This window comes from Lycium barbarum, chromosome 4, assembly GCF_019175385.1.
Source record: "Lycium barbarum isolate Lr01 chromosome 4, ASM1917538v2, whole genome shotgun sequence".
Classification (NCBI taxonomy): Eukaryota; Viridiplantae; Streptophyta; class Magnoliopsida; order Solanales; family Solanaceae; genus Lycium; species Lycium barbarum.
In genome coordinates this window covers 819,046-831,762 of record NC_083340.1, presented here as the reverse complement: position 1 = coordinate 831,762, position 12,717 = coordinate 819,046, and the positions used below count along the sequence as shown (strand labels likewise).

General features: G+C 33.3%; 1 protein-coding gene across 2 annotated transcripts; it reads right to left on the bottom strand.

Annotated features, from left to right (window-relative positions):
* Nucleotides 1-296: 296 nt before the first annotated feature.
* LOC132634732 (uncharacterized) lies at nucleotides 297-6,678 on the bottom strand. Of its 2 annotated transcripts, none has more exons than XM_060350762.1 (8): nucleotides 6,515-6,678; nucleotides 4,167-5,327; nucleotides 3,611-3,701; nucleotides 3,348-3,505; nucleotides 3,209-3,260; nucleotides 1,664-1,743; nucleotides 1,147-1,240; nucleotides 297-1,056 (listed from the first exon to the last, which is right to left on the bottom strand). In XM_060350762.1, exons 2-8 carry the CDS (start codon nucleotides 5,301-5,303, stop codon nucleotides 527-529), a joined length of 2,142 nt encoding a protein of 713 aa, XP_060206745.1. In that variant the 5' UTR covers nucleotides 5,304-5,327; nucleotides 6,515-6,678; the 3' UTR covers nucleotides 297-526. The 2 variants fall into 2 exon arrangements, with proteins under 2 accessions (XP_060206745.1, XP_060206744.1); XM_060350761.1 differs by having other exon boundaries at nucleotides 4,167-5,334; nucleotides 6,515-6,677.
* Between the last annotated feature and the right edge of the window lie 6,039 nt (nucleotides 6,679-12,717).

The window sequence follows — 12,717 nt, the reverse complement described above, 5'->3', positions numbered from 1 at the left end:
CACACTTTTATTTACTTAATCAGAAACGTGATCTTGTTCAGATAATAGGACAGCTTGTAAAAGAAGGCATTTGGAGGACTATATGGAGGACAGGAAATTGAGGTGCTTTGAAGGCAAAGAATCTGAAATTCAAATGTCTATGTAATCTAGCTACTTGGTGGAATCTTCTTGATATGTATGAAGAGGAAAAACTGGTAGAGACTTTATTGAAAAGATTGAACTGCATTGTAACATTTTGACAGTTGTAATATCCAGCACTGTCTTCTGGAATTAATTGAATAAAACTTATCACAACATTCTCTACAACATCATCCACCTCTGTGCCCAAAACATTTCATTCACAAAAAATAAAAGAATATATGTCAATTGGTTGATCAGTACAATTACAACTTGTATGAAAGTGACTAATATGCCACCTCCAATCCTATATACTAGTAACCTATAAACAGTAGGATCTCCTCCCCTTTGAACCAGTTTGGTCACAAAGCAAAGAATTTGATCATAATTTACAGTTTACAAAGACATTTCAAAAACGAATTGGTAAGCCATAATTGAGAAATGTTCTAATACATCCATCCCATCCACCAGTGACAACCACAAGACCCCACAAATGAGGAGAGGTTAATGCACCTTGCCAAGCACTTTTCAAGAACTTGTACTCTGACTTACATACGGAGGGGAAAACGGTTACACTGGAAGAATTAGGCAGTTTCTCTTCTGGCCATGTGGCAGAGCCCTTAGATAGAGAGTCGATGAATAATGCACGCCCCAGGGAGAAACAGTCTGAAGTCTTTGGTGCGTTGACATTCCCATTTTCTAAAACACTTCTAGGTAGTGTTCCTGGATTCGTGTTGAAGCCGGCCCAAGGTATAGCAACTGAGGCATCGTTGGAAAAGAAACTCTCTGATGACCGGACTTTTTTTGGTTTGTTTGTTGTTGTACGGCCCTGGTCAGTGTAGTTCCATATATGAACATTTGAATCCTCGCTAACTGCGAGAATGTGTTTCCCATCCGAGGTGAAAGATGCAGGAAATTGGCTCCCCGAATCTCGAATTCCTGGACATTCACCGCAAAATAATACGTTCAGAACACAACTATTAATCTGCTTGGCGCTAAAAGGATTTCACATCAAGGCATCAAACACACCTTTGAATTTGCAGATAACATTAGATCCACAAAGTATTCTAACTTGTGAGTCAGCAGTAGTTACCATGACTTTGCTCGAGTCGTTCGGACAGTACTGCATGATGTTCACGTTAGTTCTTAAGCGCATAAAAATCTAAAATAGAGTTAGTAGTAAATTTTGGTCCCCTAATTATTAATAAATTTTAGTTTAAGTCCTTGAGATATCTGGCTACGCACATTTAACCTTCAATTACTTGAAATGTGCACTTTTGATCCCTTTGCTTGAGAATATTCACAAATTTCCAGAATTATTAACCGCTCCATCATTTAATTATTCATTTTGTTACGTTAATATTGTAATATTATTTTGTATTTTAGGATAATATGCTTCTAAAAGTATTCCAAATATAACATGCTTTGAGTCATATATCACAAGGACCAAATTAGAATTTATCAATAATCGAGGGACCAAAAGTGCTATCATCCTTATAAAATAGGAAAAAGTTCTTGTGAAATAAAATTGGAGTCAAATGGTTACCTGAAATCCGGTGATTCTCTTGCGAGCAAGCTTCTTCTTTCCTTGAAGGCATACTTGTGAGCCCATCTGCAATTGATTACCTAACCCAAAGGAATATGATAGTGCAGTGTTAATTTCCAAAGGGTACTAGACCCCATAAAGAAGAAAAAAGAACAAAGTCATGGATATAATGCATCTATCATGGCACAAGCGCCAAAAGAAAAATTTATTCACAGAAAAAAAAACCACCCAGAACATTCTCATTTTAGGCAAACCATAAGCACTTTTCAGCTATGAAGTGAATATTTTTGCATCTGTTTGACAACGCAGAGAGCACACTGGAGGGATCATAAAAGTCAAGATCGTGACAATGGGAATATTTGGCAACCTTTGTCAGATACATAGATTTCACTCTTTTTCTTTACTATGAAGCATGTTGATCATTTTTCTAAAGTTCATACTGAATTCCCACCTATGTTTTTTTTTCTTTCTTACGCAGCAATTGCAACATTGAGATCCTCACTTGCAAAATGTGATGATGATATATTCAGATTCAGAGAATACATGAAATCATTTAAGCACAAGCATTTCAGGTTTACACTCCAAGAATTCGATTCCTAATTCTCCCATAGCACACGTAACAATGCATGTTGTCATTAACATTTCTGTAAGCTCACCATACTATTAACTCTCTTTTAACAAGTTCCCTTGAATTCAAGTCCAATATCAGGCAATAAGAAAATGGCTTTCAACCATTTAGCTGTCTAATTTATGTCAGAGCTACCCGGTATAAATTAGAAAGTAGAACCAACATACTATACAAACAGGACCAATAACTTACCTAAAACTTCCAGAAAAAGACCAAACTCTCTTTTATTTAAAATGGAAAATATTAGTGTTCAAATTCTTCCTTGATATACGACTTTTTCACCAATAATGAATTGCCCAGCACTTGTAGCATGAAAAAGGGAAGAAGCCTTCACTGTGCGTAAAATATTCATATGCTACCATCGACAATGTAATGCGAGAGACAGACACAGAGAGAGAGAGAGAGAGAGAGAGAGAGAGAGAGAGCACTAATGAGTAAAATAGAAAGCCAGAGACCATTTATGTCGTATGATTTACCTGCCTAGCCCAACCACTTAATCCCCACCACCACAAAATGCAAATATTAAAATCAGTATGTTATTCGTATATCATAGCAATTGCTAGAACATAAAGGCTACTCATAACCAGAAAGAGATAAATTGCCAATTCCAATCAACCCCTACAAGAAATGATGCCTATCACCCCTTTCCCCTCACCACAAAAAGGGACGGGCAAAGACAGAAGGGGGGAGAACGAACATGCTAACGATGAACTTAGTTCGTCTCATAAAACACAAAGATACATGTATCATAATCATTCTTCCACTGAGCATAATATACAACAGGATGTGATATATTCTATAATTATATCATTCCTTCCATGTCAACCAACTCCAGACAATTCAAACACAGAACATAATCAATTTCCAGACTTGAAAAAAGTCAAGGGAATGTTCAAGAAAAACATATGCATCCGTACCTACTACATCATAAAAACGATAATTGCCGTCCATTGATCCCACAACGCCCCCCTGCATCAATTTAAAAGCAAAAATAAACAGAAGTCCATTAAAAATGCGGCACGATATTTGAATTTTTAACAGCAATGCAAATCAAACCTTTCCATCAGGACAATAGCAAACAGCAGTCACTATTTCTTTTACATCAGTCCAATCAATTACTCGGCAACCATGAACCTCCCAGAGACGTATTTTCCCATCTATTGAACCGCTAATGAAAAAGTTATCATCCGTTGGATTGAATTCTACACAAGTCACTGCATATCAAACACAACATTGACACATTGCTAACATGATCATCTGCCAACTAAAAGATATTGGAAATACTTAAATTTAAAGAGTAACCGTACAGTCAAGCTCACCATAGTTATTATGTGAATAAACACCAAGGCATTGATCTTGCCCCACTTGCCAGAGACGAGCTGTTTTATCAACTGAAGATGACAGCAGATACTGCAGAAAATGATGTCCATTTACCAGAATTACAGTGTGTTCACATCGGAAAATATTCTAAGAGGCCACAAAGGGCAGTAATAGAATGTTTGGCCAAGCTTTTGGGAAGCAAAAAAGTGCTTTTTTTTTATAAAAAAAAATGCTTATTTTCAAGAATTGAGGTGTTTGACCAAGCTTTTAGAAAAAAAAAAAACTGTTCATGATTAGTAGCATTGTTTTCCAGAAGCTGAAAAGAATAGTTTTTATTTCAAGAAGCACTTTTGGAACCTTGGGCAAGCATAAATTAATGCTCTAATACTGGCAAAATTGCTTTTAAATTGATTAGTCAAACACAAACTACTACTCTCCCAAAATACTTTATGAAAACATTTTGACAAAAAGCACTTTCCAAAATATGCAGATTTTAACAGCTTGGCCAAACAGGCCATTATTAGTGTACTTGAACCAGAAAGACACTATACTAACCCCATTTCTGGACCATGAAAGGGCCAAGACCTCACCCCTGTGTCCATGGAACTCATGCAATGGATTCTCCAATATCCGGAAAATCTTCAGTGGGAACACGACACAAACTGATTCTGATGACTTCCTTTTCATTTTTGACCCACTAATTTTCTCTTTGTTGTTGTTCAGAGAAGCTAACTTTGACGTATGAGTCAGTGAGAAGTATAAACAAGAGGAGTCACTATCATGTGCATTATTCAGGTTGTTTGGAATTTCATCTGCAATCACCCTCCAAATGCGAACCGTGCCATCTTTGCCAGCACTTGCTAAATACTGGCCACAGGGACTAAACTTCATTGTTGAAATCGAGCCTTCGTGTGCTAGAAACTCTTGCCCTGTGTAAAGTGAGGATAGTTCTTTCGACTCCTTACCACTTGTGTGGACCCCAACTCTACGAATGTTAGTTCCTGGCTTTAAATTGGACTCCTTCCCCTTCACTTTGTCCCCCATTGACTTCACCTTATTATGGGTCGCAACAGTTAGCTTTTGAAGCCAACTTTTTTTAGTTTTTTTCTTAGCATCATTAACTGTATCAACTTTATCCGGCACTCTCCGCAGATATTTCTGAACTAAAGGCGACGGACCAAGAGCTTTCTGGAACTCTTCAGCAGAGAACAACCTGTTTGAACCTAATTCACGTACTTGGCTAAGCATACCATCCTGACTAAATTCATCCAGAACAAACTCTACTCCGTTGTCCAAATTCCTAATTTTCCAATGCGATCTCACATCTCCTGCATCATCTTCATCTAATTCCAAAGCTTCATTAGACTCGAAAGATTGAGAAGACCGACCCGAGAAACAACTGTCTCGAGAATCTGAATTCGCCAGCACAGTCTCGCCACTATCCCTAATTCTATCAACGCCCATCTTGCTGTCATCGGTAGTTACATCACCTATCCATTTCAAAAATCTATCACGACGTTCATCAACACTTTCCAGATCCTTATTCCAAAACTCATATCCTAAAACACAATCGTCACCCCGATTACGAGTGGACGCCTCGTTGCAATCAGAACAGAAATCAGAAACGGAAGTGATCTCTTCACGGCTATCAAAGAAACATTCTTCTTCAGACTCACTATAACTCCCCATCATCCTTTAAACTCAAAAACTACAAAACTAATCCCTGAAAAAAAAATGAAAAAAAAAAATCAGAAACAACCATTTAACAAACAATCAATCAACTATACCTCAACCCCAAACTAATGGGAATGACAAGTTATTAACTTTCTTCATAATTTGACTATTTTCATGCTGGCCTTCAACTAACCACTAACAAAATCCAATAATTATTAATTAATAAACAAGAAAATGAACAAAATTGAGCATAAAAAACCCATAATTAACAAACAAGAAAATGAACAAAATTGAGCCTCAAAATCCCTCTTTTAATAAACAAAAAAAACGAACAAAATTGAGCCTCAAAATCCCATTTTTAACAAACAAGAAAATGAACAAAATTGAGCCTCAAAATCCCATTTTTAACAAACAAGAAAATGAACAAAATTGAGCCTCAAAATCCCATTTTTAACAAACAAGAAAATGAACAAAATTGAGCCTCAAAATCCCTCTTTTAATAAACAAGAAAACGAACAAAATTGAGCCTCAAAATCCCATTTTTAACAAACAAGAAAATGAACAAAATTGAGCCTCAAAATCCCATTTTTAACAAACAAGAAAATGAACAAAATTGAGCCTCAAAATCCCTCTTTTAATAAACAAGAAGACGAACAAAATTGAGCCTCAAAATCCCATTTTTAACAAACAAGAAAATGAACAAAATTGAGCCTCAAAATCCCTCTTTTAATAAACAAGAAAACGAACAAAATTGAGCCTCAAAATCCCATTTTTAACAAACAAGAAAATGAACAAAATTGAGCCTCAAAATCCCATTTTTAATAAACAAGAAAATGAACAAAATTGAGCCTCAAAATCCCATTTTTAACAAACAAGAAAATGAACAAAATTGAGCCTCAAAATCCCATTTTTAACAAACAAGAAAATGAACAAAATTGAGCCTCAAAATCCCATTTTTAACAAACAAGAAAATGAAAAAAATTGACCATCAAAATCTACAAACATGATCATAACATAAGATCTTGTAAAGACTAATAACTGATAAACCCAAAATCATAATTACTTATCAAAAAAAGAAAACAAAAGATAAACCCATATCATAATTCAAAAAGGGTTCATAAGATATTAAATCAATAAATGGTCAAACACACAAGAAAAAACACAAACAATATGCTAAAATGAACAAAAAGTTCACCATTTTAATTGATTAAAGACAATATTTTTAATACCTGAACTGCCATCAAGACTGAGCACAAAAAATTGGACAAAGTCAAAACAATACCTAAGAATAAAATTAGAACAAATATGAGTTATGAAGAAAATGTTCTCTCTATTTCATATATTTTTTCTTCTCTCTAAATTTGGATTAAACTTTGAATTTTGAGGAACAAAACAAAAGCAGTATATATATATATATATATATATATATATATATATATATTATTAGGTGACAGTTGTAACCCCTGAATTGATGTGTCCGTTCAACTAACTGTCGTAACCCTCCGCTTCAATTTTTATTTGGATTAATTATGACATAGTTTGAACGTTCATCGAGTTTAATAAATAAATAAATATATTAAAATATTTATATCGTTTTTCTAAATGTTGTCTTTTTATACATCCTGAGTCTTGGCATAACGGGTAAAGTTGTCTGCATGTAGAAGGTCACGAGTTTGAATTGTAGAAACAGTCTCTTGCAAAAATATAAGGTAAGATAGTGTACAATATAAACCCTTATAGTTCGATTCTTTCTCGGACTCCTGTATTGCGGGAGCTTAATGTATTGAACTGCTCTTTTGTCTTAATTAATACATCCTAACGATTTGCTTGATTATAAGAGTTTGCATTAAAGGTAAATGTGAAGTTAAATTGCTTTTTAATTTAGAAAGTTAGCATTATTTTAAACGGACTAAAAGAAAATATTGTCGAATGAACTGAATTAGAAGTAGTATAACATTTCACGATTATCCTAATGGAGGAAAAAATATGCATATGAAAAGGAGATGGTCTCCTATAACAACTTACAATTTGAATAGAAAAAATCAAATTTTCATGATATCTAATAAAAAAACATAAAACTAAAATAAATTTAGTATAAAAGAGTTGACTCGGATATTATTTTCAAGTTGAGTTTTATATGTATATAATTAAAGAGTCGTTTGGTTCAAAATAAGGTTATCCCAAGAGAGTAGAGATCTAGTAGCTCAGTTGGTTGGTTAACTGAACTTCACCTTGTCAGTGAAGGTTCGAGTCCCCACGTTGGAATCTCCTTCCCCATTTCTCCTTCCTCTATCCCTTATGTAATAAAAAAAATTTAAAAAAAAAGGGTTACCAAGAGTATAATTCCGAAGCCATAACCAAAATTGTAATTCCAAGATTATAACCTCAATCCGATATGAGATGGATAGTACAAAAAATTTTGTATGAATACCACTAATATCAATAATCAAACACGAAACAAATGCAATCTTAAAATTTATATCGGGATTTGAATAAAACCCCGTAACCAAACGACTAAGTCCTAAGTACACGCTTATACTGAATTCAAACTCATTGTTGCATAATTTTATTCTGTATTAGCTGACTTTAAAATATTATTTTGCTGATGGACTCATAACAACTTTTAAGTTGCATGATTCATATACTCCCTGAAAAGAGGGAACTGTGTATAAGAATTTCTTTACATAAGACAAACATTAGGTGAAGATACTAACACGTTTAATTAAGAGCTTAAGTGGTTTTAGTTATTGAACTGATTAGTTAATAATTTTGAGAAATGGTAGGTTTTTAGTTGAAAGTGATTTCCCAATAGAAGACAAGCAAATATGAAAAATGATAGATACTATGTACTAATTAATAAATACGTTTTAGTTTATAAATAACTTAAGAGTACGTACTTAGTTTACTTAGTTTAGGATGAAAGTAGCATTTAACTTTTGTAATAATTTATTAATAGCTAAATTTGAATTTTCAACTGGACGATAGATAATGAATTCAATATGATTCATTTTGATCTTTATGTTATTCAGCCAAGCACATTAAACCTTCAATTAAATTAAATGTGCTAATTTGAAACTAAACTTTTTCGTCTGTCGTGGTTCTGCATTTTTCTTGTGACAGACTCTCCATTGTTAATGTTCTCTTATTTGAGTAAGAAGAAAAGAACGAAAAATATAACTCTTGAAGAATATATTCTTTTCCCCCATTCTTGTTTACCTACCAGATTGCTACCAATCCATTAGTATTGTTCTCCTTGTTACTAGTGTTATTCTTCCTTTTGCCTCCATGTTCGAGCTCATCTTTGACGTTTACTTTCTCATTTTTTGTCCAATAGTCCTGTTCTATTTACAATTATATTATGGAGTATTAAATCACTTACTGGAATTGAAGTTCAAAACATAGTTTTAATAGATCTCTCTATTGAATCTACCTTTCAAGCCAACTCCAAGTACCTATTTTTATTTTTTATTTTGGAGCGTCACCATCTTGAAATCAATTCGATTGGTGGTCATCGTTGAAAATTTTGTAATCTGACTTTGTATTATTAAATATGTGGATTGAACCAACAAAGTTGATTTCACCGTTCTCATGAATTTTGTTTTCATATTAAATCTTTGTTTGAAGAGTAACTTGTAGTAGTAGATTACTGATTTCGTTAAAAATGATACTTTCATACTCAAGAAATTGAAGTCCAACGGGCATATAGGTAATTGCAATTGCAGAACACCTGATTAGACGGAAAAGTTGACGACAATTAGTTTCAAGGATTAAATTAGCACAATTAATTTAATTAAAGGTTAAATGTGCTTGGATGAATAACACAAGAATCAAAATTACAATACATCAATAACTCAGGGACTAAAACTACCATTTTTCCTTTATATTTTCCCCAAGAATTTAATATCTTTTTCTAGTTATAAAACTGGGGAATGGAAATGTTTGTGAACTTCTCTAAGATAAATATTGACTTGCTATGCCTAACGTTGACAAGATAAATCTTCAGTACCAAAAAAATAAAAATAAAATCTTGACAATATATTTCGAATTGTTTGAAAAGTAGCCTACTAATACTCCTACGTGTTGATTATTGACCAAAATTAGTCAAGGAGCAGTATAATATATCTTCTAGTATTCTACAAAGTACAAACCCCATAGCTTTGTGAATTCTCATCAATCAATTAATAATTAATTAGCTGATGCAGCGTTTGTAAAGTCAAATCGAAAAGAAAATTATGACAAAATAGATGTTACGCGTGCTACATGCTAACACTCCACTTTAGAGTACTCAACTGATTACTACCTACTTAAGAATAATTACTTGATGTAACTTCTTATAAGATCTATTTATTGATAATAACTATCATTTTAGTTATTTATATTTAGTAACTGATTTTCTTTTCTAATTTACCTTCCATAGCTATATCAGTAATTATACACATACATGGTTAAACAAATTTCTTAATAATAAGCATTGACTATTATTAAAACGGCAAAGGATCATATATACCCCTGTACTATCCCGAAATAGTTGTGTGTATCCCCCGTTTGCTTTTTTGATGATATGTACCCCCGCCGTTAGCGTTTTGCTCACATGTAATACCCCCGCGTCTAACGGCTCCGTTTAACAGGGACACGTTTAACAGGGACACGTGGCATGATCTCAACGGCTCCAACCATTTTATTTTTTATTTAATCTAATTTATCATTAAAATTTTATTTTAAACCAGAAAGGGGCTATTTCTTGCAAATGTGGCTATTTCTGAAATTCAAGTGTGGGTTTCTTCTTCTTCTCCAACTAATTTGCAACTAAAATTCACCCAAAAACCCACCGAATTCAACCAATTTTCCCAAATTTCAGATATCAACTCTTCAAGATTTAATCGATCTTTTTCAATAACATTCACTCAAAACAAAGCTCGTTTGAAGAAACCCAAAACTTGAACTTGAAGCTGCAAGTTTCATTAATGGTTGTACATGGAGTTTATGTTCTTTCTTCAAGTTCCAGCTACTCAAGACAAGCTTTAGTTACAATTTTTAGATTCAATTATCAATACACAATTTATTCCAACAAATTTTTCACCATTTTGAATTTTTTTCGACCTCCATTTTCGTATTCAAGAATCTAATTGTAGAGTTCATGAACCTTATGGGCATATTTCAAAGTGAGTTTAATTTTGGATCCATGAATATACCGTTGAAGTCATCGAATGCCGGTGGTGGAGCTTCGCTGGAGATTAGACTTTCTAATTTTCAATTTTTTTGTTTTGTTTTGTGTTTTTTTAATGATAAATTAGATTAAATAAAAAATAAAATGGTTGGAGCAGTTGAGATCGTGCCACATGTCCCTGTTAAACGGAGTCGTTAGACGCGGGGGTATATGTGACCAAAACGCTAACGGCAGGGGTACATATCATCGAAAAAGCAAACGGGGGATACTCATAACTATTTTGGGATAGTAGAGGGGTATATATGACCCTTTGTCGTTATTAAAATTGGTTCCATAATTTTAGCTTCCCTTTCCTTCTTCAACCATGATTCTCCTTCTCTCTTCCTTTTCCTTCTTCAACCATGTTCCATTTCCTTCTTCCACTAAATCCTAAACCCTAACTTCTTCTCAACAACGGCTATCATTGTTAACTTCTTCTTTTCCACTAAACCCTAACTTCTTCTCAACAACGGCTATCATTGTTGTTGCAGGTTCTGCCAAACATGTTAGATTCTTTTTTTTTTGGCATCTAAATATGGCATTTGTTAACATACCTTCTTGATGCCTCAATGGCTTTCAATGTTATTTGATTCGTTGATTTTCTACACTATTATTTTTGTTTTCGTTAATTAATATGTATGTAATTTGTGTATTTGAACCAGTGATGCATATGTTTGCATGTTTTTGTGTATTTGAACCAGTGATTAACGGTTTATCGAATACACATACTTTCAATTTTGGAGAAAAGACCATAAATAGTCTCTTATCTATGGGAGTAGGTCTAAAATGGTCCCTTAACTATACACTTACCGGTTTTAGTCCTTTAACTATCCAAAAACTTATCAAATTTGGTCTCCGTCTTTTTTTTTATACAAACAGTGTACAAACTCATAAACCTTCGTCAGATTAATCATTAAACCATTCCTCAGGCCTATATTTCTCTCTCCCTGATTCTTTTTCCTCAAGCTCCTCTTGTTTTTTTTTAAAAAAAAAACTGGTAAAAATCGACAGAAAAAAAAACTGATGGAAAAAACCGACGGAAAGACGGACAGACTCTGTCGGTTTTTTCAATAATATTTTAAAATATTTTTCTTAAGAAAACCGACGGACTGCGTCGATTATTTTTTGCACAAAAATGCGCGAAAAAAATATAATTATTTGTTATATTATTTTCTAAAATAAACTGATGGAGTCCGTCGGTTTTTTATTTTTAATTTTAATTTTTTTATAAAAAAACCGACGGAGACGGAGTCCGTCGGTTTTTAGAGTGAAAAAACAGTATAATTAAATCAATGTAAGTATATGAACAAAAAATATCAGTGGTCTAGTGGTAAAGCCCTTTAATGCCAAGGAACATAGCCGGGTTTGACTCCAAGTTCCTACATTTCATTCTTTAATTTAAAAAAAAAAAAACGACGTGAGACCGTCGATTTTTTTTTTTTTTTTTTAACAAATCCGACGAACTGGGTCGGTTTTAACCGACTTAGTCCGTCGGTTACGAAACGTGAGAGAGAACTTGAGGAAAAAAGTTGAGGTTAAAGAACGAACTTGAGGAAAAAGAAGCAGGGAGAGAGAAATATAGGTCTGAGGAATGGTTTAACGATTAATCTCACGAAGGTTTATGAGTTTGTACGCTGTTTGTATAAAAAAATAGATGGAGACCAAATTTGATAAGTTTTTGAATAGTTAAATGACTAAAACCGGTAAGTATATAGTTAAGGGACCATTTTAGACCTACTCCTATAGTTAAGGGACTATTTATGGCCTTTTCTCTTCAATTTTGTATATGAATGTTTTATGTACTGGTGTATTTGAAACAATGACGTATTTTGTTGTATGTATTTGTGTATTTGAAATAATGATCAACTGCGAATAAAATACACAGTCATTTAAATTCGTTTATGAATGTTTCTATGTATTTGTGTATTTGAACCAATGATGCATATGTTTGCATGTTTTTGTGTATTTGAACCAATGAGTGACGTATTTTTTTTGTATGTATTTGTGTATTTGAAATAGTGATGAACTGCGAATCAAATACACAGTCATTTAAATTCGTTTATGAATGTTTGAATGTATTTGTATTTTTCAATAAAAACTTAAATACAATTGTTTTTAAAGTGTTTTGAAGTTACGAATCATGCATTTTTCAAATTACCGGTTGAATGATTATAGTCTCTGTTTTTGTGTTTCCTTCTAATGTTTTTGAATTTTGAATTTAGTTAC